We start from the raw sequence: 27334 nt of genomic DNA on the forward strand, positions 1-27334 counted from the left end.
TTAAAAGAAAATAATATTTTCTTTCCTCAGCTGTTTATGCAGGCTCTTTTCGACTATGGTCCCAATGAGGATCCCACCGTTCCGTGCAAAGAAGCAGCAGTAGCCTTTAGAAAGGGTGACGTCCTCCAGATAGTCAGCATGGAGGATGACACCTGGTGGCAGGCCCGTCACCTTGGGGACAGCAACGATCGGGCAGGACTCATCCCCTCGCAGCAGCTCCATGAGAGGTACTAATTTGATATTTTTTATACTGTGGCTGACAGGTACAAACTACAAAGGCCAAATACACACAATAAACGAAAAACTGCAGATAAAAAAACTCTGCAAGAATCTCAAAACACAACAGAAACCAGGGGACACTAAAAATGGATGCACACAGCTGGGACCTGAGCGATTGCGTTCAGGCAGGGAGTATAAAGTTGGCCGCTTCAAGTGTTTTGTCAGTATACTTGAAATGACTAGGTTAGCTAAGTTAGCTAGCAAGTTTACAGCAGATTGGAAATCAAATTGTTAAAATAAGCCAATAAAACTAAACATTTTAGGTACGTTTCCAGTGACAGTGATTGCTGGCCAACTTTATAATCCCGAAACGTCAACACGTGTGCTCCGTTCCCAGGTGTGTGCATCACTTTTTAGTGTCCCCTTGTTCCTGCTGTCTTTTGGGCTTCTTGCAGCGTTTATTATTTGCAGCGTTTCGCTAATGCAGCACTTTTAGTAAATGCTGCACATGTTTCTTCAAGTTGGTGAATGTTTTATAAATGCTGTGCATGTGTTGTCAAATTGGTTAAGATGTTTCTTCATTTGTTTTGGCACATTCCTGTTATTAATTTGCCTCGTTTTGCAGCGCTTCTCTTCGAATGGAAATGTGTTTGGCCGTTGTAACGTGTTTGCACCTCACCTGTGGACTGCAGTATTTTTAGTCTATAGAAACACATTTACCCTCTTAAACCACTGTCATCTAACATCTATCTTAAAGGTGGGGTAATTAAGTTTGAGAAACCGGCTCGAGATACACTTTTTGTTATATTCCATGGATCTTAAGTGCTTTGACAAAAAATCCATAAAATATCATATAAAATGTCATTTGTGGAAGCCGTAGTACTGTAAAAAAGCACGACCAATCATCTGAGCCGGCCCGGCTAAAATAACTGGATGGCCTACCTGCCTGTCAGCCTTCCATCAGTGCACAAACTTATCTCGTGCCCTCATTGGTGATGTGCGCGTTCGTGTGTGTTGGAAGAGGGACTCTGTAAGGAAGTGGCAGATTTTTTCCGGCTGTGCATTTTCAAATTGTAGCGCACTCGAGCTAGTTTCTCCAAAATGACCTACCCCACCTTTAAATTCTGTTTTGATACACCCTTGTTTCCTTCGTCTTTGTACAGGAGAGTTGCACTACAGCGACCTAAGGCGCTGTTCAAGCCCCGACCAGTCAAACCACCAGGTGATGAGTCGACATTTGTCAATAAAATCAACCACACCTGAAAATAATAAAAACTTTTAACACTTTCTAATAAACATGTTAAAGCTGCTTTGGCGCTAAGCTAAGAGGTGACAGGTCATGTCTGAAGATCCAGTCAAGGTCACGGCTGAACTCTGCTGCCCTCCCGTTGTACTCACTGCTTTTGTTTTCTCCACATGCTCCACAGATGTGGCGGAAGGTAGGCCTACTGTCTGTTCGAATTTGCTTTTGAAAACTTACCTCGAGAACAATTAACTTGATGTAATACACGTGTATATTTTAGGTTTGGGGTTTTTAAAGATTTAAAGAGGTGGATTATCCAAAAATAATATCATGTAATGCTTCTTGGAAGTACGGCGCGGAAAGGATTCTGTTATTTGTTTCCTCCAAGCTGGTTTATCTGGCCCTCTGCGTTGTGCTCGTTTTTCAACCAATTTGTAAGAGCGAGGTAGTTATTAATATTTTCTAAATTGTAGATATCATTTCTAAATGAAACTGTTATTAGAATTCCCAAAGCAAAAATATTAGGACGTATTAGTCAACATATGTTAATGCTTTAAAAGATACATTTCAGAAGGACGCACGTGTCATGTCTTGTGGTTTGTGTTCATGGTTTTCTCTCTCTTTCCTCTTCTCTCTTCCTTTTTTTTCAGTCATGGATGACGTAGACTACGGAGCTATAACAGGGATCCACATTGGTGAGATGTTTGACTTCTTCCAAGTGAAAATGAACTAATGTGATTCAGGGCAATTGGACTTGAAGCAATAAAATAAATTGAGAAAAAACAGCAACAAAAGGAGACCGGGCTTATATTTAAATTACAAACCAGTTTATATGATGATGTAATTTTGTGGGTTTGGGGATTTAGTGTTTTAGCTGTCCAATTTATCCCATTTGATCTCATGGATTGCGTGTGTGCATATGTTGGATGCTCATATGGGGGATTGCACTTACGGCTGATTGTAAAAAGGTTCCAAGCGTCTGTATGAGAACGCTAATTACAGATGTTGCGTTATATCAGTTCAAAAAGTAATGTGCATTTAATAATGTGCATTTCATCTTATCTCAGGCCAGCTTCCACCTGATGACATGGTTCAGAGTCTGTGTTTCCTCTTTGTCTGGCATGTAAAATGTTATCGATGCGGCACAACCTGACTGAATGCAGAAGAATCTGAGCAGAGATGGCTTAACAACAAGGCAAATAGTGGGGTTTGTTTACAATAAAAGTCATGGTTATGGGGCGAAACAGGCTAACAGCTTGTCCCCGGGTTAGTTTTTCTTAAAGATTTGGTTCTGGTCGATCTTAGAACTGTTTGAAATTAGACAAGAAGATTGATACCGCACACATGTTTGTCTGTTGAATATTATGCTTAAAGCTAGCAGCCAGTTAGCTTAGCATAAAGACTGTAGCCCCATTAGCCATGTATTTGTGATACGGCAAAAACAAATGTATGATCAGGAGAAAATTACATTTCCTTTTAAACTTAATTTACTATAAAGTTTTGTTGGAGACCAGGCTGGTACAATATTTAAGTCAGTAAAATCTTTGTTTACATTTCCAATAATTTGTTGTTGAGGTCTTATTTTGTCCGATCATATTTAAGGGATTTGATTAATAAACATAACATTATTTCATCCATTTGCTTCTACTTGTATACGTAATTGAAATTAAGGTAGCCAAAGTGAAAAAGTTAAGATACTTTTGGAAACAACTTTATTGTGTGGTCAGTAAACAAAACCCTCTCTCTATTCCTCCGTAACCAAATCTCTAAAAACGGGGGTAGCCTACAATGGAGCTGATCCAGATTTGCGTCCGATATGACGTAATATCAGAAATCTGGGCTGGCTTTACACCCACGGCCCTATCAGAAACGTTGCTATCAGAAACAATGCCCAACTGTTTTGGACGTAATATGGTCTTTGTTTACATTAGCAAGCATCGCTAACACCCAGAGCTAACCTGTACTGGAGAGAGTATGTGTAAAAAGCAGGAAATAAAAAAAGGAACTCGCCTTGTGAGAGAAAAAGCAATTGAGCTCCATACTGTTTCAGAAATAATCCTTGATGTGGTTTTGAACACAATATGGCATTTCAACATGGCAGCTTTTTTTTTAAAGCTAAGTACCCAAAATCAGCACTTCTCTAATGGCGCATTCACACTACAGCGCGGAGCTCGCTTTAAGCGTGCCGAGCCGTGCGGGGCTGGTTTTTGGTTGCGCTTACACTTGGCCTAGTTCTGGCCCGGGCCTACTTTTTCACCTTTTTTCTGGCCCGACTAAATCGTGGTTCTATCGAGGCCAACAAACAGGGCTGAGTCGGGCTGAGTTTGCTAAACTAGAGAGAGAATCGCTGTCAAGGGGGCTACAACTACAACAAGCGGAACATATTTTACCATGATTTAATTGTAATACACGTTTCAAAATGATGCCGAAGTAACAACATACTGATACCAGTTAGTAAAAACCATGAATTAATGCTTTGACAAGTCTGCAGACAGACGGCAGGCGAAAAACCTTTTAAAATGCGTGTTTTCTAAATGGAGCTTGGCTAAGCTAACGTTATATATGCTCCAAACGTCCACACTCACAACAACGGCCTATACAGACATAAATAAACCAGCGACTGTATTCGCCATGACAAAGGCAGTCTGTGGTTTGTACTTGTTTAACTTTTGTCTAGTTTCTGAACAGATATGAAGAGCTGTGAGCTCTGAGTGCTAAGAGCTAACGGCTGTGTGGTTTTTCTGGGGCGCTCATTGAAGATGACGTCACGGCTCCGCCTACACTGCGTTACTATAGATACTACCCCAGTTCCTAAACTGTAATGTGAGCGCAGCATTAAAGTGAGCCGGGCCTAATAAGGCCTAACCAAACCGAGCGAGGCCGAGCGAGGCCTGCAGTGTAAATGCGCCATAACAGGGCTGACACAGAGGGGTGTGAGGCTTGGCTAGAATCTGTTTGGTATTTTTTAGCAAAACACATCATACTGTAGACATGTTTTTTATATATCTGAAACCCATAATATATGCCTAAAAATAGCATGATATGAAACCTTTAAGGTCGGGTCCTAGAATAACCCGTGCAGCTTCATATTTCGCGTCACTCAGAAATACAGTATGTCCCGTTATATAAGCGAACTTCCGATAAAGCTAACTTCCGTATCAAAGTGACTTTGGACTGAGTGACCTTCTTGTATAATTATTTTACATTTTGGGAAATATGCCCATCTCCTTTCTTGCCAGGTTTTTTTGTTTTGTTTAGTTCTCATGGTAGGACTGACATATTCAGTACCACTAAAAATGGACTCAATGGTCTTGGACGCCAATCCTTCATACTGAGAGTATATGTCCACTCTATTGGACTGCAGGTTGAGGCTCATATCATATCATCTTGACATAGAGGGCTCAGGCCCAGTTCATGACATGCATCGCATGTATTGAATCTCCCCACAGTTTTATCTGACCCTTATTTCATATTTTAAAATGTGCCTTACAGCATTTCCAAAAATGTCCTACAGTTTTACAGCTGAGAGCATTTTCAGTGACACATGATGAACTTCACTGCCAGTTTTCCTTAAGATTGACAATTACGATATGCTTTCTTATAGACCTTGTTTCATGCTATAGGCTTTCTCATTTGTTGTATGACATATGTTTTAGACAGTGTGTATTACACTGACATTTCTCAGTGAATTCATCAGTTTCAATCCCATGTAAACAAAAGTTTGAAATCTCTACTAATTGTGCCATGTTTCTTATGAAGCCCAGAGAGGGAACGGACAGATATGCTTACAAAGAGAAATTACAGCTGACGTCAAAGCAAGTCTGGCAGCGCCACTTAGCAGCAGTTAACATTATGAAAAAGAGAAGGCCTGCCAAGCCAGACCACAGTTGCATGGCAGACGCTGGCTGTCAGAGAGCCTACAAGCGACGCGTGACAGATGGAGTTGTCGTCTACTGCAGGGTTAGGGCTTTTCAGGATTGGTGCTTTACAGAAGAGTTTGGGTGGCAGTGTTGTGTTAGTGTTGAACACTTGTATTGATTCACTTTACCTGCATGTGTAAATTAGTAGGGGATTCACCTCAGTTACTTTATATTAATTCCAGACATTGTCTTGCACTGCAGTCACGAAGCCCCAAAGGAAAATCAATGAAAATTGTTTCAGGGCAATTTCAATGAGGCAATTTTCAGCTAGGTTTTCAATGATACGCCTGGCAGGTCTGAGATCCATATCTCTTTTTTCCAGCTGGGTTGAGAAGAAGTTTCCGACTCGGAAGAAAGAGCAGTTGGGCCAGAGAAGCGGCTCGGTCCAGGAGTTGGAGCACAGGGGTACACAGCTCAGTTCGACCCCCTACCTACAAACAGGTGACCCCCTACCACAGAGACCCCAAGGACCCACACCGCCTGGTTGTTCTGGTTGGTACGTATGAGGTTAACATACGGTTGCGCAAAGAAACAGGAATATTCCCATATTTTGTGGAGATGTTTAAGAGCACACTGCCAACATCTCGTTAAATAGGTTGCTGTGCTATAGTCTAATGCAGTGGTTCTCAAATGGGGGTACGCAGCCCCCTAGGGGTATGTTGGAGTACTGCAGGGGGTACGAGAAATTAATTATATGTTAATGGGAAAAACAACATAAGTAATGCATTCAAACAAACTACTAATAGTAGATTAACTACTGTATTCAAAAGTTACAGTAATTCTGGATAATAAAATGGGAAAAATAAACAGGGTGCTCTCTTTTCCTCTCCCTCTCCTGACAGCCCGTCAGTCTCGTGCAGCTCGCTGAACCTGTAAGTGACCCGATAGTAAAGAATAAATATATTTATAACTAGTTTAGCTAGTTCCAGAGTAAATAAACTAGCTAAGTGTTGGGTCTAACTCTTACCCCTAGTTTCCACCGGGTTTGTCTGCGTCGTGTAACGGCTGCGCCGCGGTTTTGGTCCGGCCTCCTCCGGCGTCATACCCTACCGGGCGCATTTCAGAAGCGGAGCGTCTTGCCTGCCGGCTCGCCGTTTTAGTTGATTTGGGCATATTTCCTGGACAGACTACTTTGTACAGACAAAGTTAATAATAATTGTAATATCCCAGTTATAAACAACATTAATCAAAGATGTGTTGCTGTATTTTAGTGGTAAAAAATTCATTCATCATCATAATTATTCAATATATATTTACACAGTGCCTGTAAACCGGAGGAGAACGCTGGCATTTCTCCTACTTGAAAGACTACGGAGGGATAGGGTCTTCCAAATTAGTTTGTGTGTGTGTATATATATAGGCCTATATATGTTATATATGCTCTGAACGTTCCACTTCCTGCCTGCCCGACATTACCTTACGGCTGCGTCGCGTCGAAAAATAGACTTCAATCCTATTTCGAGCGGAGCCCAGCGGCGAGACGCTTCTGGTACGCTTCTAACGGCCCGTCTACACTACAGGCATGAAAAAATCTTGAAGCTGGGCGTGTCTGAAGCTTGGCGATTTTTTGCGAGCAACCAATCACATGAATCTCCCGCCCCCGACATACAAAGCAATAGCAATGTTAAAACGAAGTAAACTGGATATAAACTCTCCAAACAGGCGAAAAAACTATCAGTTTCACCCACTGTCTCTGCCACCTCCCTCCATGCCTGGTTCCTCCGGTTTGTATCCCGGTAAATAGTTCCGGTCGTAAAGAACCGGCTGATTTGCTACCGTAATATCTCGTTTGGAATATGAGGAAATGAACTGCGGTCTGGCTCTCCCAGCTTGCACGCGGTTTGATTGGCTGAGCTTGTACTGGCGGGATTTGCATAAACGGAATTTGATTGGCTGATGCCAAGCATCGAGCCTCAAAAGTTGAACATTGTTCAACTTTTGATGCCGATAGATGCTCGTGATGCTTGCAAAGCCATGCCATGCTCCCCACAATGCAGTTCGGCGAAGATTAAAAATCTTCTACGTCACCCCATTCAAGTGAATGGGCGAAGCGTTGAAAACATTTTTTGATGCCTGTAGTGTAGACGTACCGTAAGCCGTAACGCGGCGCGTCTGGTGGAATAGCACCCATTGACTAGAGTGGCCGCGATCCTCGCGGACGCCGCGGCGCAGCCGTAACGCGGCCGTAACGCGACGCAGACGGAAAGTAGTTTCCACCGGGTCCGTCTAGTTTCCATCGGGTCCGTCTGCGTCGCGTAACGCAGCCGTAACGCGGCCGTAACGCGACCGTAACGCGACGCCGGGTCCGTATACTTGTCAACCCTCCCGATTGTCAATATTGCAGATTCAGTCTTCCCAGCCTGGTGCAGGTCTACAATTTTGTTTCTGGTGTCCTTTGACAGCTCTTTGGTCTTCGCCATAGTGGAGTTTGGAGTGTGACTGTTTGAGGTTGTGGACAGGTGTCTTTTATATTGATAACGAGTTCAAACAGGTTCCATTAATACAGTTAACAAGTGGAGGACAGAGGATGCTCTTAAACAAGAAGTTACAGGTCTGTGACAGCCAGAAATCTTGTTTGTTTGTAGGTGACCAAATACTTATTTTCCACCATAATTTGCAAATAAAGTCTTTAAAAATCCGACAATGTGATTTTCTGGATTTTATTTTCTCATTTTATCTCTCATAGTTGAGGTATACCTAGGATGAAAATTACAGGCCTCTCTCATCTTTTTAAGTGGGAGAACTTGCACAATTGGTGGCTGACTAAATACTTTTTTCCCCCACTGTATATAGGCCTATATATATACACACACACAAACTAATTTTGCAGACCCTATCCCTCCGTAGTCTTTCAAGTAGGAGGAGAAATGCCAGCGTTCTCCTCCGGTTTACAGGCACTGTGTAAATATTGTAGCGACCCTGATAGGATGCTGAGGGGGTCACTCAGGCATCCCCCGTCTCTCTGCCAATCACTGAGCTGCACAGTGATGCTGGTCTAGGTGCGGACCTGAGGTTGGGGGAGCAGACGGGGGAGGGCGGGAAGTTGTGACGTAGACAGGGATATATATATGGGTATGTGTGGTGAGTTAGTTTCAGAGTGTGTGAGGTTGAACCCACAAGCTATCCCTGTACCTGTGATCATCTAGAAAATAAGAGTTACTAAAGCCTAATAACTGGAAGCCTGTTTCCGACTCCTTCTGTGAACGTTACATTGGTGTCAGAAGTGAGTTTTCGAACGGAGGACGTCTATCCGGACGAGTGTTCGTAATTGCGTCATGGAGCTAACAGGTAAGCTAGCGGAGATGGAAAAGTTCAACAAGATGGGAGTGAAGCAGGAAAGTAGGGATGGAGAGGAAGAAGGAGCATGCGGGTGGTCTAAGGACATGAGTGGGGAGTTTGTGAAGGCACGAGAGGCGAGAGAGCGCCTGAGGGAGTCGGCGGTGAGGATGGCTAGAGACGCGGGAATGTCGCCATCTTCAGCTGCGTTTCGCGCCAAAACTAAGCGGGATGTGAACAGCAATGGCGGCGCCCATCAACTGGTAGCAGCCGCCGTGTCCGTGAAGACACCCAAGTACTCGGGTAAGGCTGACTGGGAGGCTTTCCATGCCCAATTTGAACTGCTTGCACATGCCGGGGGGTGGTCAGTAGAGACTAAAGCACTACAGCTAGCTCTGTGCCTCACAGATGAGGCTCTGTCATGTCTGCTGCTGCTTAGCCCTGAGGACCGGCACAACTATGAAGCGTTAGCGGGGGCTTTGAAGAGGCGGTTTGGACAGTGTTTCCCGCCAGAGCTGCTCCGGAACAAATTGAGTAACAGCTGTAGGAAGTCTGGGGAGACGCTGCGTGCACTGGCTAATGATGTGGAGAGCCTGACGCGGCGGGCGTACGCACACATGCCGCCCGGAGTGCAGAGTGAGCTGGCCCGTGATCAGTTCATCAGGGCTCTCCTCCCTGTGGACTTGAGGGTCGAGGTACAGCTGCAGCATCCACAGTCGTTGCAGGCGGCCCTGGAGATGGCTGTGGAGAGAGAGGATGTGTGGAGTGTAGCTGCGAGGAGCAACGGAGGGCCAGTACCACCGGCTGTGAGGAGCTGCAGAGAGGAGGAGAAGCCTGCAGGGGTTACCGAGATGACGGAAATGATAAGGGCTGTTTCTTTGCAGCCAACACGCGGAACAAGTACCAGGGTCTGCTGGGGGTGTGGTCAGCCGGGACATTTGGCCAGAGACTGCCGCAAGGCAGGCCGGACCCAGGGAAACGACGGGGGGTCCACATAAAGGGGAAGATGCGGAGCCAAGCCCAAAAACTCCTCAACCAAACCACCGTTTTATTGTCATCAACACAGACATCAGAGGAAGGAGCCGGCTGCACAGCCGGGGGAGCCAGACGCTACGCCTTCCTGAAGAATATGACAGCACGGGCTTGGAGCCTGTCGTCGCGGTGGGCCGTGCTGGTGGTGGGGATTCCTGTTATGTCCCTGTCGCTGTGGAAGGGGTGCCCTGCACTGCACTGGTGGACACAGGATCTACAGTAACCATAGTGAGACCAGAGGTGTGGCCCAGTGGAACTATGTTGGAGCCGACAGCGGTGCGTCTCCGCACAGTCACAGGAGAGCTGGCGCCTATGAAAGGAAGAGGCATGCTGACTGTGTCGGTGGGGGGAGTTGAAGTGCAGCACCCCGTGTGGATAGCGGAGGTACAGGACCCGTGTATTCTGGGTCTGGACTTTTTGAGGGCGGCTGGCTACCGTCTGGATTTTCTAGCAGGCACAGTTAGTTTCCATGGGGGGCCGGTGATCACTATGACCCGTATCCACGTCCCTGCTGAACCTGCGGGGAGACCCCCTACACACACTGTGAGTACTCTAGAAACGGAGGAAAATCCTACCTCCTTTCCCGTATCCACGGTGACGCCCACTCTGGACAATTCCGCACCGGTCACCCCCGGACGGTGCCACCCGATCGCAGCCCCCCCTCAGTTACCCCAGACTGGGGTGGAAGAGGCTCCGTCTGCAGTATTGGAGGTGTGGAGAAAGAACTGTGGCGGCCTAAATCCAGAGCAGCAAGAGCAATTGTGGCAGCTAATGCTAGAGTTCCAGGGCAGTTTTGCCATGAAGGAGGAGGAGGTGGGCCGAACGCATCTGGTAGAACACGAGATTGATACGGGGGACACGGCGTCCCATCAAGTGTCGCCCGCGCCGTCTTCCCATAGCTCGTCAGCAGGCTTGTGACGAGGCAGTGCAAAGCATGCTGCGGGCAGACATCATCGAGCCCTCCGACAGCCCGTGGGCCGTTCCGGTAGTCATGGTCCCGAAGAAGACAGGTGGCTGGCGGCTGTGCCCAGACTACAGACCGGTGAACGGGGTCACAAAGAAGGATTCATACCCCCTTCCCCGCATCGATGAGTCCCTAGACCTGGTCGTAGGGTCGTCATGGTTCTCTTCCTTGGACCTCCACAGTGGGTATTACCAAGTTCCTCTGGCCCCAGAGGCTAGACCAAAAACGGCTTTCTGTACCGGCTGGGGACTATGGCAGTTCAAGGTCCTCAGTTTTGGGCTTTGTAATGCCCCGGCCACTTTTGAGCAATTGATGGACAGGGTGCTGTCGGAGATTCCCCGCCAGCAGTGCTTGGTTTACCTGGACGACATCCTGGTGCATGGCAGCTCGTTCGAGGCGGCCCTGGGATCGCTACGAGTGGTGCTGGAAAGGATCAGAGCTGCTGGTTTGAAGCTACATCCAGATAAGTGTCATTTCATGCAGAGAGAGGTCACTTTCCTGGGCCACAAAGTGGGGGGTGAAGGCATCGGCACCCTGCAAGAGAAAGTGCAGGTGGTCGCGGGCTGGCCAAATCCTCGCAACCAGAAACAGCTGAAGAGCTTCCTGGGCCTGGCTTCCTACTACAGGAAGTTTGTACGGGGTTTTGTTTGCACGGCTGCACCCCTGTTCCAGCTGCTGCAGAAGGACAGGGATTTCCTGTGGTTGGAGCAATGTCAAGCAGCGTTTGATAGCCTTCGGCGTGCCTTGAGTGAGTCCCCGGTTCTCGCCCCAGCCATCCCCAGTCTGCCGTTCACCCTGGACACAGACGCTAGCGGTGTGGGTGTAGGTGGAGTGCTCTCCCAGACTACATCAGAGGGGGAGCGGGTGGTGGCATACTTCAGCCGGGCGTTCAATAGGGCTGCACGATTTTGCGATTCGAATTGCGATATTTGTTTTTAAGCGACCCAACGTAAGTTTATTGTAACATGCGGCCATAACTCCGGCTAGGAAGGTGGTATCAACATGCTCCCGTCTCCAGTGGTGTTTTCTCCTGGAGGCCAAGGGAAGCCAGGCTTCCCCTGTTTTTTCGGATTGTAGTTATGATTTTAATAAATACATAAAAACACTTCGTCTAGTTTCGGACATTTTTTGTTGTGTGTTGCTGCCGGCCCGTCTCTCCCCCATTCTCAGAGTATTTTACAAAGAGTGAAACAGCACCCCTCTAGATGTTATGGTGAAACAGTAGATTGCACTCTGTTGCGAGAGGAGGCGAGCCGAAATTGGCTTCCCTTGGTGAAAAAAGATTGAGGGATTGACCAATCAGATGAGGCTCACGTCATGCCCCTGCCAACCTGTGATTAGTCAGGGCCATGCCAAGGGAAGCCAGAGGCGGCTGACTTCCCTTGCCTCACAATCCAATCAAATCGCATCAACTCAGTGTTGCAGTGACGCATCCTAAAACCTGGAAGTAAGCTGCGCTCGGTTTCCCTCTACAAAAAAGCAATGGGATTTCTCCATAGGATTTTGGAAAATAGCTCGAAATAAGTTCAGTGGAAAACGAACCTGTTAGATAAATGCACGTTTTGTTCAGTCGGATAATATCCAAATGTCTACCCTACTTTTATAATTTTCGAATCATAAATCTAATCGATAGATAGATAGAGCCACTGCACCACTCTCACCGCCGTTAGAAAGTAGCAAGCAACTGAAGCAAGTGAGATTATGGAGGGTGGAGATTTGGAGTAGTTACAAAAATAATTGTACTTCCGCTACAGCAGCAACAACAAATAAAATCTGATGACAGGCCAATGCCGAAACTGGAGCTGTGTACAGCGAGGAAAAAAGGAGCGAATCGGACATAAAACGTTAAAGGTCTCCTGATTTAGTTTGTGAATGAATGCTTATTAGAGTATGCTTATTAGAGTTTCGGCTGGAGAGTGCGTGCGGACCTGTCGGTTAGATAACAGGCGTGTGTAAGTCGGAGTCCTGCATCTGTATGATACAAATGTGTGTAAAATGATACCGGATGCTGTAATCACTCATCTGGTTATGTTATTACATTGACCACCACACCCCCGACCCAAAATAAAGGACGTATTATTGGCTTCCCCTCATTCTTTCCCCACGCCACGCTACTGCCCGTCTCTAACACCGACGCAGCCCGAGCTACGAGAGAAAGAACTAAACTTACATGAAACTTCCGTTGGGTTGCTTTAAAGTCAAGCTTCAGTTTAAGATTCACCCTGTAATAGATGTAAAACATGTGATGGAGCATTACTAACCTGACTCAGATGGTTTGTTTCACCAAACCATCTAGGAAAGCTCCATTGGAAGCCATTTGGAAAAGGGCAGGCACTTTCAAAAAGACTTGGCAGGTGATTGGATCAATCTGTCTATCACCTTCTATAATGGGCCACTTCTGATTGGTTAACAATGGCTGGTACATGTGGAGCACAGCACTTCTGATTGGTGTGGATGACTGAAACACAAGAAGAAAAAAAAAAGGCAAACACATATGCGGATGCTCTCTCCCGCCGCCCGTGTGCTGCTGGCGGATGCCACTACTGTGAGAAGAGAGAGACTCGTGAAAAGGAGTTGCTGGAGGAGGACGTTGTCTGTGCGGCAGCGAGGCAAGTGGAAGAGGTTGTCTGCCGGGAGCTCCGGTCAGTGGACGGGGCAGAGTGGAAGCAACAGCAGGAGCTGGACGCTGTTCTACAGCCTGTACTGCTGTGGGTCGAGTCGCAGCAGCGGCCACCGTGGGAGAAAGTGGCCATGCTCTCTAAAGCGACCAAGGGGCTGTGGTCGCAGTTTGAGGCTCTACGCCTGTGTCAGGGTGTGCTACAGCAGGCGTGGAAGGAGCCAGCAACGGGGGAGAAGAGGTGGCAAGTGGTGGTCCCGAGGGGTCTGCAAGAGGCCGTACTCAAGGCCATGCATGGAACGGCAGGTTCTGGGCACTTTGGCGTCAGTAAGACGCTCCGGCGCCTTCGTCAGGGCTGCTACTGGGGGCAGTGCCGGAGGGATGTCGAAGACTTCTGTCGCCGCTTTGACCCGTGTATGGCTCGGAAGGGTCCCCCTGGTCGTTCCAATGCTCCACTGCAACAGTTTCCCGTGGGGGCCCCGATGGAGAGAGTAGCGGTTGATGTGGTGGGTCCTCTACCTTTGTCGAACAGGGGTAACCGCTACGCGCTCACGGCCATAGACTATTTCACAAAATGGCCAGAGACGTATGCCCTCCCTGATCAAGAAGCAGAGACCGTCACAGATGCCTTGGTGGCCGGCATGTTCAGCCGGTTTGGACTACCGGAGACCCTGCACAGTGACCAGGGGTGAAATTTCGAGTCCCGGGTGTTTGCACACAACTGGGCCTCCACAAAACATGCACCTCCCCCTTGCGACCTCAGAGCGGCGGACTAGTCAACAGATTCCATCGCACCATGGGACAACAGCTGGCCATCCTCACGTCTCAGCATCAGCGCGACTGGGACGAGCATCTGCCCCTGGTGCTCATGGTATGTCGCTCTGCAGTCCAGGAGTCCTCAGCCTGTTCTCCTGCCCTCCTCATGTTGGGGAGAGAGCTGCGAACTCTGGCTGTTTTGGCGTTTGGTCAGCCACCAGATTCCCTGGACACGCCTCCAGGGCCTGAGTACGCCAGGAGACTTCAGGACCGCCTTGATTCCACTCACGCCTTTGCCCGCGATCAGCAGAAAAGTGCTGGGGTGAGACAAAAGCGGAACTACGACACCCGGACAAGAGGGCAGCATTTCCGGGCCGGGGAGCTGGTTTGGGTCTCCAGCCCCCAACGCAAGAAAGGCCGGTGCCCAAAACTGGACAGCCAGTGGGTTGGTCCGTGCAGAGTACTGGAGAGGGTGGGGGAAGTGGTTTACAGGGTGCAGCTGCCATCAAGGGGGAGAAAAGTGGTTCTCCACAGAGACAGGTTGGCTCCGTACCGAGGAGTCACTTCCCCACAGGCCCCAGGAACACCGGGGCCCACAGCCGGCCCTGCAACATCCTCACTCAGGTCCCCCGGCGAGCGGAGCAGCAGTGCCTCATCAGGGACTGAGTGTCCCCCCATTTTCTTTCCCCTTTCGCCGCCTGGGCCGGAACCGGCCACCCCACTCCCCCTGCCGAGAAGGCAGTCACGACCCCCGGGTCTTTTCAGAGACTTTGTGTGTTGGTAAAGTTTTTTTTAGTGAGACCCAGTGGTTAATTTGAGCCGGATCCTGCCGGAACAGGATCCGGCACCTCTTCATTTTGGCCACCCTGTGTTCCGGCACCTATTTGGGCAGATCCGGTACCTCTCACAAAAAATAAAAAATAAAAATGGTTAAAATGAAATAAAATATGCAGATATTAATTTACAGAAAAAATCCCAAGAATTTTATGTCGTTTATTAAGATTAAGATTTGAAAGAGTCGGAGATCTGTGTTGACGCACTGAAAAGCTGGACCAACGGACAAACGTCTTTCACTTTTGAAATTCGCCACATGAGGAGCACGTCGCAGAGAGGAAGAAACGGTGATTCAATGCAAGCATGTCAAAAAGACAGTTAAATTTACTGTCTTTCTTCAAAAAGAAGGAAGAGGTAATAGACACTTCAAAACGAGTCAGAAAAGCCTCCACAAGCAGCGACGAGGGCAGCTGCAGCGGTCATGTTGATGGTCAAAACCAGGAGGAGGTTAGCGCCGCAACAGCTAGCCAGCTAGCTAACCGACAGCTAGCCAAGCCCGGGCAGCGGGTCAGGTTCACCGCCAGCCGGAACAGTAGCCAGCTACCGTCAGCCAGGTGGACCACCAACAGCAACGGGTGGGTACCCTGGCATCAACTAGCCCGGTACAACAGCCGGAGCAAGAGGCGAGCGGAACCGCGACATCAGCTGGCTTACAGCAGGAAGATTCAGTAGGAGAGGAGAGCGCATTGAGCGTAGAAGAGTGTGGGACGTCCAGCGACAGGTCAGTTTTTTCTAACTGTGGCCAAGAACTTGGAGGACCGTATGTTATCTCAAGGAGGCCGGATGCCAGATAAAACTGGATATAACAAGTTCATTGAGGAGTTGAAGGTGCTTTACGCACAATACTGGCCCGAGGACGCAGGTGCGCTGTATGGAGAGACTGAGGTCGAGTCACTGTGTCAGCGCTTCAACATTGCCAACCCGCGCGCAGTCATACGGGCCAACAGAACGTACAGAGACTCAGATGGTAAAGACACCCCCGATGAGCTGATGGAGTTACTTGTTGCTGTCAACAGCATTCCCATTGCAAGTGCTGAAGGTGAGCGCGGATTTTCTCAAATGAACTTGATTTGCACTCCCAACCGTAGCTCTTTGCTCACATCCACCATGTCATCTTTACTCTTCCTAAATCTTGTTGGACCCCCCCTAGCTAAATTCAATCCAGTCCCGTACGTGAGGTCCTGGGTGGCCAAAGGACACAGAACTGCCACAGACACACGCAGTAAAAGCAGAAAAAAAGAGATAGAGGACAATCCGGACATGCTCGTGATGTGGGGTGTTTTAAACAACTAAATATGGTGAGCAAACATACTGTCTATTAATAGGCCGCCGTGCCAATCTTTGAATAGGCCTAATAAATATTTTTTTTACACGTTAAACCTGTTGAGAAATTAATTGCTGGCTGTATACTGAAGTCCCACCTGTGGTGATGTGGGCATTTGCCTATGTTGTGCGTACTAGCCTAAAAAATTATAAATTATCGTCATAACATTTATACCATAGATACTATTTGAAATTGAGGCTTGTAAGTCCCACAGCGTTGCAAGTGGACATTTTCATGTTGTTTTCAGCACCTTTTCTGTATACGTTCCGGGACCTGTACGCGTCTCGTCATCCCTGAACTGTCATATGTACTTTGCGTTCCGGCACCTTATGATTTACAAATTAAGCACTGGTGAGACCCCTTGTTTACGGTAGAGGGCCAAAATGCACCCTGGTCTCACTGGAAGGGATGGTAGTCCACCCAGACCTTCCTAGTTAAAGTTCAGTGTGTAGTTGTAGTGTTTGTGCTGGGTTTTGTTTGTTCCTCGTGGGCGAGGAACTTTGTAGTGGGGGGGTAGTGTAGCGACCCTGATAGGATGCTGAGGGTGTCACTCAGGCATCCCCCGTCTCTCTGCCAATCACAGAGCTGCACAGTGATGCTGGTCTAGGTGTGGGCCTGTGGTTGGGGGAGCAGACGGGGGAGGGCGGGAAGTTGTGACGTAGACAGGGATATATATATGGGTATGTGTGGTGAGTTATTTTCAGAGTTTGTGAGGTTGAACCCACAAGCTATCCCTGTACCTGTGATCATCTAGAAAATAAGAGTTACTAAAGCCTAATAACTGGAAGCCTGTTTCCGACTCCTTCTGTGAACGTTACAATATATATTGAATAATTATGATGATGAATGAATTTTTTTTACCACTAAAATACAGCAACACATCTTTGATTAATGTCGTTTATAACTGGGATATTACAATTATTATTAACTTTGTCCGTACAAAGTAGTCTGTCCAGGAAATATGCCCAAATCAACTAAAACTGCGAGCCGGCAGGCAAGACGCTCCGCTTCTGAAATGCTTCTGAAACGCGCACGGTAGGGTATGACGCCGGAGGAGGCCGGACCAAAACCGCAGCGCCCTAGATTCCACCGGGTCCGTCTGCGCCGCGTTGCGGCCACGTTACGGCCGCGCCGTGGCGTTCACAGCGATCGCGGCCACTCTAGTCAATGGGTGCTATTCCACCAGACGCGCCGCGTTACGGCTAGAAGCGTCCCAGAAGCTACCCAGAAGCGTCTCGGCGCTGGGCTCCGCTAAAAATAGGATGCAAGTCTATTTTTGCCGCGACGCGAGGCATTGCATAGCGCCGGGCAGGAGGTGGAGCGGTCAGAGCATCCATTAAATCCCCAAAATAAACTAATTTTGCAGACCCTATCCCTCCATAGTTTTTCAAGTAGGAGGAGAAAAGCCAGCGTTCTCCTCCGGCTTACAGGCACTGTGTGTAAATTATATATATAGAATAATTATGATGATGAATGCATTTTTTTTACCACTAAAATACAGCAACACATCTTTGATTCATGTCGTTTATAACTGGACTATTACAATTATTACTAACTTTGTCTGTACAAAGTAGCCTGTCCCGGAAATATGCCCAAATCAACAAAAACTGCGAGCCGGCACACAAGACGCTCCGCTTCCGAAACGCTTCTGAAACGCGTCCGGTGAGTTATGACGCTGGAGGAGGTCGGATCAAAATCCCATGCTCATAAAATGCTCATATATTTTTTTCTCTTCATTCCCCACCCCCCAAAATAAATAAATATACAAATTTTAGGAAAAGTAACGAAGTTTGAGCAGTGCGGGTTTTATATTAACAAAGTTACACATATTTCAAAACGCCAAGTGTAGGCCTAATAACTGCAGTTTGCCTTCCTTTCACCGAGAATGACAAAGATCCTCAGTGCACAAGCACAAGCCCATGTTTCTCACTAAATTGTACAACTTATTAAAAACATCAGTTAAATGCAATAATGTCGTCTTAGTGTTATTGCATGATGTTAAAATTGCTTTGCCATGAATTTGGCTTGTAAACATTTGAAATGTAGCATTCAAGTGTTTCTCAGTTACAATGTTGTTGTTTTAATAAATCGGACACTGATGGTGCGAGGCTGTACTGTATATAGGCATTTTCCCCCTAACAAATTGTTTTACTACAATGATCAAGGGGTAGGCCTACTTTTCAAAGGGGGTTCATTATTGAAAAATGTTGAGAACCACTGGGCTAATGTAGTACAATGTGTTCATAACATTTCACATTGATTTAATATTTAACAAAAAATGGTAGTTACTTTGGCTTTATGTGCAATAGTTTTTTGTTTTATATCATCCCCAGCCTTCTTTTGTCCATATAAAAAACAACATGATCCCATTCACTAAAAGAACACTATTATTTATATTGTAGCAGTTATTGATCAAAAGAAAAAGTAATGTCCTGATGAAGATTTATTTCCCGACTCTTGAGTGCAAGAATAATCCTTTCCCGTCATAAGCACGTAAACACTGTCAGAGAACTCAAGTCAGAATATATTTTGTTCTCTTACGTTACCAAGTGGCCCACCCTAGACTCACTTCCCTGCCAACCTTGCCGGTCTGCTCTATGTATTTCTGAGCTATATCTCTCCCGCGGGAATTTCATATTGAGCCCCGCTGAAGGTCTTTTTAATGTCGTATTATGATACGACTGTAGGTCGTCTGTGACCGAGGAAAATCAAAGAAAGAAGAGAAGGGCAGAAGAGGGACAGAAAATCGAAAGTGGAGGGAAGAAAGAAGCGAAACAAAGTGAATTAAAGAGGCGAAAAAACATTAACCAGATATAGTAGATTAATGATAGTGAATGGAGAGAAGGGGAAGAGTGGATTGTGAATTATATTCCTCATAATGTCAGCCAAGTGCTCCATCATTAAACTGGAACAGTTAAGACAGCTTGGATTTAGATTTAGACCTCTTTAATTGAGTTGGAGTTTACCCTAACTCTGGACTACGTTTTACTGTCTGCTGTGAAGGCTCTTCGTTGACCGGAGTTCATCATTAGCAATATATAGCTTATTGGCAATGAGATTTATGGACAGGAATACCAGAACCTGGATGGCTAAAACAGCATCAGATGGATAATGTTGGACCAGGTTGGAAATATGTCCTCTTTTGTTTGCATTGCATACGCACTTTGAATGGAACAATAGCCATAGGAAAGTTGGTGAAAGCGACTGCCAGCCGATTTAAGCTCTACAGATCGTGTAACTCTTGAAAAAAAAAAGGTCAGGAGAAAGTATCCACAGTGCCCGATGATGCTCCTCTCCAGCTCGGTGGAGCAGCTGTGGAAGACATCAGTGGTGTAAGAGTGGAGAGTCCATAAACCTGATATTTTGTATCGAGCTCATGCATCCCTGTGATGGAAAAGGCAGGTATGTCAGGAATCTTACTTTCAGACGGCGCTCCATTAGAGTCTGATGCAATCTGGGGGCTGCGAAAAGCTGCTTTAGAAAAGAAAATCCCAGATGCTACAGTATGTGTGTGTACAGTTGTGTGTATGTGCTTTATCCTGTGCATCCTACACTTTAATGACACCGATACTGTGTGGCTTTGCAGATGTCAGGTTTAGACGGGATGCTATGGATTTTCCAGAGGGCTTCGGAGCAGTGAATGTTCAATAGAGAGACACCGGCGAAGAAAGAGACGGAGAACCGTTTTCAGACTGAAATCAGTATGAAATCAGAGCTCTGTCTGTCTGACTCTCTCCCGCTCCCCTTTGTCGTTCTCTGATTATAAAGACAGATGTGTCACCAGATCACTAAGCCTATTTGATGTTGTAAGGCAAACAATAGTACATAGTGATTTTGGGAATGAATACCTACATACAGAACACAGTGTTTTTATCTCCGTCTCCAGGGCCCAGCGGCGTTGGCGTTAATGAACTGAAGAGGAGGCTCCTGCTCTCAGACTCTGACCACTATGGCGTGACTGTACCGCGTAAGATAGACTTCCAGAAATGTTACCTTTACCTCCTGCGCACTAAATGGTTTCTCATCCTTAACAGCTGTCCTAAGCCTCTCGTCTCTTTTCTTTCAGACACCACACGTGAGAAGAAAAGGCAGGAGAATGAAGGGGTGGATTATAATTTTGTGTCAATATCCATGTTTGAAGAGGATATTCTCAATCAAAGGTACATGAGCAGGTGTTTCCTTTCCCATGGTGTTAACAATGGTCCCCCTTCATGAGAGTGATGTTCATTTCTACTGCTTTCTGATTACATTTTAGGATATTTTCTGTTCACGGACTGCTTGATTCTGTTTCTAGGTTTGTAGAATATGGAAGATACAGTGGACACTACTATGGAACAAGTATAGATTCTGTGCACAAATTGATGGCTGAGGGCAAGGTGTGCCTTCTGTGTGTGCACCCTACTGTAAGTACTAAGCCATTTAAAAATTGTTCATGTTTACAGAAATTAATTTGGACAATTTTCAGAGGAGTAGGATGTTTTTTGCCAAATAATCCACATTTTCGATGGTAAATCACACCACAATTGTGCTGTAAAGGTTAATTGCGAAAATTGCCCTTTCAGTTATAAACCTAGACTTTCAACATCTTTCAACTTCATGTTTGAACTAATAAAATAAAGTTTCCAATAGCCCAGGTGTGTTTCCCACAGGGTTTAGTTCTTGGTAATCTAGAAACCAATTGGCTAGGTGATGACAATAAGCCTCTGGGGGCAAGGGGCTATATTATGTTGGGCTTTTGGTCTAGCATTCAGCCAAAGCTTCCTCTCTCATGTCTACAGTTAGCAACTTGAGACTCAAAAATGAAGTTGGAGTTGCGAGACTGTGTCCCGTTTACAATCTAACAAAGAGCTATTGTCAACTGATAACCATTCAATCCAAGATTTCACAATGTTTTGCTCTAACCCTCCTGTTGTGTTCGGGTCAAATCTGACCGATTTACTACTTTCATCAATCATAACTTTTTTGTTTTACATTCGATTGCATTAAGGCTTTATTATATCCTCCACAGTAGACATTTGAACATATACAATTCCTGATCACCACTTTCATTGAATTTTGGATGATTTAGTCAACTTGACCATGGTGTTCCCGGTCAAAAATGACCGCTATAAAGAAAAGGAATTAGTAACCATACAGATCAGATAAAACACACACACACAAACGCCCACACAAACACCCCCCCCCCCCCCCACACACACACACACACACACACACACACACAGACACACACACACACGCACATTTGAATGCTTTATTTGGTTCCACAAATTATATTACATAAGACAGGGAATCAAATATATCGGGGCTAAGCAGCACAGAACACTTAGGGGAACACATAGCATCTCCCTCTCCACACGGCTAAGCTGCAGCTTTAAGGGAACACATAGCATCTCCTTCTCCACACGGCTAAGCTGCCAATAATAGCTGAAACAGAGCAATTTGTTTGGCTTTTCTCTTTGACATTCCAGAAATTCTCAGACCAATCATAGTGCATTTATAAATGCACAACAAACACACACACACAGAACAATTTGACACATTTCCCGCTCTTATGTGCCCATCCCCCCACATGGATCACAGCACACGCAATACATGTTCAGTGTCTATTATTTGTATATATTTATTGCAGTTTTTCATGTATACCAGTAGTCTGATACAATATTTACAGTTTGAAAGGGTGTTAAATGAAATTTGGTGATGATCAATGGTTTTTGTGTAAATGTAATAGCAGTTAAAACAGGACCGGTCAAATTTGACCGCGAACACCAAAGTAGGGGGGGGGGGGGGGAACGAACACAACAGGAGGGTTGAACACAGAAAGTAAACCTGCATTCAGAAAAAGTCTAGTAAAATGTGATGGGCATTATTATTCAGACTACTAACAAAAACAAGACCGCTTTGATACCAAAATCTTGTCTTGTTGCCCCCAGATACTGTATTCTTCATTCATACAGATCTATTAATAAAGATGAAATAATTGGAAGAGGTAGGAAGCCAGCATGGGATCAAATGCTATGGGTTCTTTTGAAACAAGAAGGAACTTGTTACTTACTTCATCAGAGGAATGATATAGTGCATTAACTAGACCTACCCAAACAGTGGGAACAGTTATGAGTGCTTTGGTACCGTTTGGTACACAATAACTGTCCATGTGTGGACATTTGAAGGAAAGAAAGGGTGATCAAATGCGAAACATAGGGGAATATATATTTTTTTTACTAATGTAATCTGCTATACACATCATTGCCTGTTTGGCATTTATAGTCTGGAAAGTGATCCCTTAACGATGAAATGTAACCGTATTTTTTTAATGTGTTGAAATTGTTTAGATCACCAACTACTTCTGCCTTCTTTTTGGTCTTCCTCACCATAGAAAATAAAGCAAGTGTACAATTCTGAATTCAAACCATACGTGGTGTTCGTGAAACCTCCGTGTATCGAGGAACTACACCTCACCAGACGGAGAGTGCATTTTGTCTGCGATGAAGTCGACAAGAACTCAGTCAGGGTATTTTCGGTAAGAGAAACAAAAACAGAAACACACATATACATGTTTGAAAACCGTTGCTTGTTCCATGTCTTGTAACATGCGAGGCGGTGTGAGGTTAAACACTCTGGCCTAGATGGACCCACCCAACCTCAAAGACATGCACACACCCAAACCCCCCCTAACTGTTGCGCACACCTTGCCGTACATATGGTTGACCCCTTGGTTTGCTTTTAAGAGACGTTTAATAGATAGGTGGAGTTAAAAGCCTGCTTGGTGGGTGGCTTCTTGTTCCATTACTAAGGTGAGTACAGTTTGTCCAGGAGATAAAGGGTCACATCTTGTGTTGGTTTACATGACTTGTGTCAAAGCATGAGCACATATCTGTGATGAAGCGTGTTTTGGCCAAGACAAAAAAAGATTTTCTGTCACTTTGGTAATCTACATCTGGCTTCTCCTTCACTCTTTGACCTTGGCTGCCCATGGTGCCCTTATTAAACCCATGAGGTCACACACCTGTGTTGCAACATGGCTGGAGTTTGCCCGGTGCCACCACAGTCTTCAGAGGGTTCAGGCATTTCTTATTGCGTTCAACTTGTACCACAGCTGGTGTGAAAAGGTCTCTTATCCTTTACTGCAGCATGAAACGACGTGTTACGCCTTGGTCTGTATAGCTGAATGGTCACAGGGATCCGTTCCATGTCCTGTTAGGTTACAGTATGTGCAGATTATTGTAAAAACAACCTCTCGGAGAACGTCACCATATGGTCAGGCTTTCACTGTTCTGTTTCCATCAACAGTATTTCTCAGATGAACATTGAAATCATCATTAATCATCTATTGCTGTTTTTTTTCCTTCTGCACCGATTATTTTCGTCTTTCACTCCATCGAGTTAATTAATTAAAGAACACACAAGTAAAGCTTTGGAAAGAACTGATTAGATGTAATATATAGCCAGAGGTGGGACCGAGGCACTTGTTTCCAAGTCACAATAAGTCTCTAGTCTTTGCACTCAAGTCCTTAGTCAAGACAGTAAATTCAAGTCCCAAGTTCATTTGGAAGTTCTAAACTTTGAGTATTCAAATTGTAAAAACATTTTTTTATCCATTGTCCTTTCTTACTTCTTGTTTGGATGATGTTAGATTGTTTCAAACAAAGTATATCTTGGAAATTGAATGTGGCGCGGTGGATAGAGCGTTGGTTTTTGGATCAGGAGCACAGGTTCAAACCCCACTGCAGTCAGCATGTTGTTGTGTCCCTGGGCAAGACACTTCACTCCAAATTGCTCCTGTGGGGATTGCCCACAGTATTGAGTATGTAAGTCGCTTTGGATAAAAGCGTCTAACAAGTAACATGTAATGAATGTCGACTTGATTGAATGAATAGTGTTCGAACATTAGTAGATCCAGGAAATAATGGGAAATCAGGTATGGATCCGTGGAACACTTTTTAAAGCACTATCTTCGGGCTTTGAGTAGGAAACAAGTAGTTTCAAGTTAAACATTCTCAAGTCCAAATGAAACCACAAGAGTTAAAGTCGGAGTCCAAGTAACGTTTTTTGTCTTTTTTGTCTTAAGTCATCAAATTAATGACTCAAGTCTGATTTGAGCCCAAACCACTGTACCTCATGTTGCTACATTTTATTTACCAAGGCGTTCTCTTGCCACAGGAGGAGGATTTTGAGGACATGATTACCTTGGCTGAAACCATGGAGAAGCAGTACGGACACTTGATTGACAAGGTGATTGTTAATGGAGATATCGTGGTGGCGTTCAGAGAGCTGAAGGCGGACCTCGAGAAGGTACAAAAGGCAGAAGTCCACTGGGTTCCTGCAGAGTGGAATTGCTCGTCATCACCAACGAAAGCACGCAAAAGTTGCGGTCATCTGGACAGCTGGATTTGAACTCTGAATCCCAAAAATAATGTATTAGTTATTTTTAGTTAGAATTAAATACCATGAAAATCGAAAATGTCCGTTTGTAAACAAATCCTGGGATTACCACCATTTTGCAAAGTGTCCCTTAGTGTATCTCTAATTAGGCAAACAGAATCCATCTCTTCCTCCGTGTATTTGAGAGACAGTTTTTCTGTTGGCTTAAAAACGATGGCTCACAGGGCCGAGAAGTAGAGGAAAGAACGAAAAAATAAGGAAACTCTCCAGAGCTTGTGGCTAAGTGTAATCCTTCCCTGCCAAGTTGCAAACATCAGCATGTAATTATTCTGACAGCTGCTGCACTTCAATTAACTGTAATGTACACCAGAGAAATATTATTAGTAGCAGTCGGGCAGGCATTGTGCCAACAACATGCTATACGAAATCGAGACATAAACAAGAAAGGAGTTAAATAAAGAATGACCAAGAAGTAAAACATGTTTTAATGGCTCTAAGTTTAATACATTTGTATATATTCAAGGATTATAAATGCTTTGTGTATGTCTCACAATTATTGTACCACTGTAGAAACATGGTTAAGTGTTTGTATTCTTAAGCGCCCTACGCAAAAAAATATACTCTATTATGGACCATTAACTGTAGCAATGTCTTTTTTTATACACAAAGATATCGAGAAAATAAAGAATATTGGCAGAGAGCCACCATTAGTTAACAAATACTCATATTTGAGCATCACAGCTGCCTAACGGGTGCAGATTCTACTGTTCTCCTGCACACAAGCTGCTTAATCTTGTTCTGTTTAATGGCCACATTCCTCTACATTCATGGTGTTTCCTTCCCCTTTTTGAATGCTGTGCTCAATTGGGTGGGAAGGAGTGTTAATGTGTCTATCATGTCGTGTTTTGGAGGAAGAGGGAGCAGCATGATGTAGGGAGACGGTAATAGCTTTCTAGGGACTTGGTTCTTAGCAGAGAAAAAGGTTACGAGGGCACATAAAAGCTTACTGTAAAAGCATGGTGAGGCTGCAAGCTGACTAGGCTGCAGGGAACACAACATTTTGTCTCAGGTTTTTTATTTTACCCTGGCATGCTGTGTCAGAGTCCCAAATAGATGCGTGGAGATGCACTCAATAGTGTGTCTTCATGACTCCTGGTTACCAAAGCGCACATATGAGACAAAACAGTTGCACTTCTGCCAGGCCTGAATCTGACCTGTGCCAAACCATGGCAGTATAACTTCATCACACCACTGAGAATCTGCAGGCACCCTCTGAGATCATAACCATGCCATTTAAGACACCGGAGTGATCCAATGAAAACCCACAGCTGCCTTATGTTCACTGCAGCTCCCACACACTACACAGGTGTATGATGTCAATTCGTCTCGGATAATTTGGTTCAATCATCTATCTGTCTGAGGTATGCAAAAATAAATATGACTGATGTTAAACAATATCTTCATCTTTGCATGAAATATCCATAACTTAAAACACAGTAAAGCACATGCTACAGTAGAGCAATGATTCTCAAATGGGGGTACGCGGGTATGTGAGATAAAAAAAAAAAGGTTAATAAAAAGAAATACCATGCATGATTACAAAAATAATCTTAGTCCAATGAATTAAATAGAAAACACAATTGTATTAACACATTAAAGGTGGGGTAGGTAAGTTTGAGAAACCGGCTCGAGATACACTTTTTGTTATATTCCATGGAATGCTCTTAACATCCTGATAGCAATGAATATCTTAAGTGCTTCGACAAAAAATCCATTAAAAAATGTCATCTGTGGAAGCCGTAGTACTGTAAAAAGCACGACCAATCATTTTAGCTGGCCCGGCTAAAATAACTGGATGGCCTACCTGCCTGTCAGCCTTCCATCTGTGCACAAACTTATCTCGTGCCCTCATTGATCATGTGCACGTTCGTGTGTGTCGGAGGAGGGGATCTGTAAGGAAGTGGCAGATTTTTTCCAGCTGTGTATTTTCAAATTATAGCGCAAGCTGGTTTCTCCAAAATTACCTACCCCACCTTTAAAGCCAGACTATGCAACTCTCATACCCCTTGCTCAATTAAATACACTCACATGTTTTGTTGCCACAGTCTTTCTTGGTCTATTAAGATAAGAAAGATCTATTTTAAGATAGATAATTTAAGGTAATGTTAGCACAATGATGTACGCTGTGGAACTAAAACCATCTCCTCAGTTCATTGGCTGTATGACACAGTTAGCTGTGACATGCTAACATGTAGCTTACCTTTCAACCTTTAAACTACAAGTTAACATGTTTGTATGTCTTTTTTAGTTTATAGTTTTGCTAGGGATCCACCAAATCATCTGTCCTTAGCCTCTGCATTCCTCCTTTAACAAAACACGCTAAAATGATTTAAGCTAAAAGCTAGCCAGTAGCTACCTGCATTGGCGTCAGAAAGTAGATCAGGTAACAATTTATCCAGATACATCTTGCAGAATGCCTAGGGCTACGTTGAAACTCAGCTAGCGTTAGCTTTACAATAATCAGTTTCAAGTCCTGCCAGTAAAAACGGGAGCATTTCAGCTCTAAATGTAAAAAGCCTGTGACACGATTTTCCCCCATCATCCAAACCCATCAATTTGAGTAAATATTGTCCCCTTGAAAACCGTTACTGAAATGATTTTGGATATTGGTACTTTGATAACCATTAATCTGCCCTTCAATGTTGACCATTTCCTGGATCTTCTCGGGGATTCTTCAAGTCCCGCCAAATTATGTGTGACGTCATTGCGG

General features: G+C 45.1%; 1 protein-coding gene across 1 annotated transcript in view; it reads left to right on the forward strand.

The window, feature by feature from the left end:
• LOC307020738 (MAGUK p55 subfamily member 7-like) overlaps positions 1-25134 on the forward strand; it is a 37962-nt gene extending 12828 nt beyond the window's left edge. Inside the window, exons 10-18 of the mRNA XM_079652263.1 lie at positions 31-227; positions 1383-1441; positions 2113-2157; positions 5705-5878; positions 20072-20152; positions 20252-20345; positions 20480-20588; positions 22559-22702; positions 24343-25134. Of these exons, the coding sequence (XP_079508389.1) occupies positions 31-227; positions 1383-1441; positions 2113-2157; positions 5705-5878; positions 20072-20152; positions 20252-20345; positions 20480-20588; positions 22559-22702; positions 24343-24576 (1137 nt within the window). The 3' untranslated portion in view covers positions 24577-25134. The remainder of the gene's footprint in view (positions 1-30; positions 228-1382; positions 1442-2112; positions 2158-5704; positions 5879-20071; positions 20153-20251; positions 20346-20479; positions 20589-22558; positions 22703-24342) is intronic.
• Positions 25135-27334: the final 2200 nt, after the last annotated feature.

Source organism: Notothenia rossii (assembly GCF_949606895.1).
Source record: "Notothenia rossii genome assembly, chromosome: 9".
NCBI classification, from domain to species: domain Eukaryota; kingdom Metazoa; phylum Chordata; class Actinopteri; order Perciformes; family Nototheniidae; genus Notothenia; species Notothenia rossii.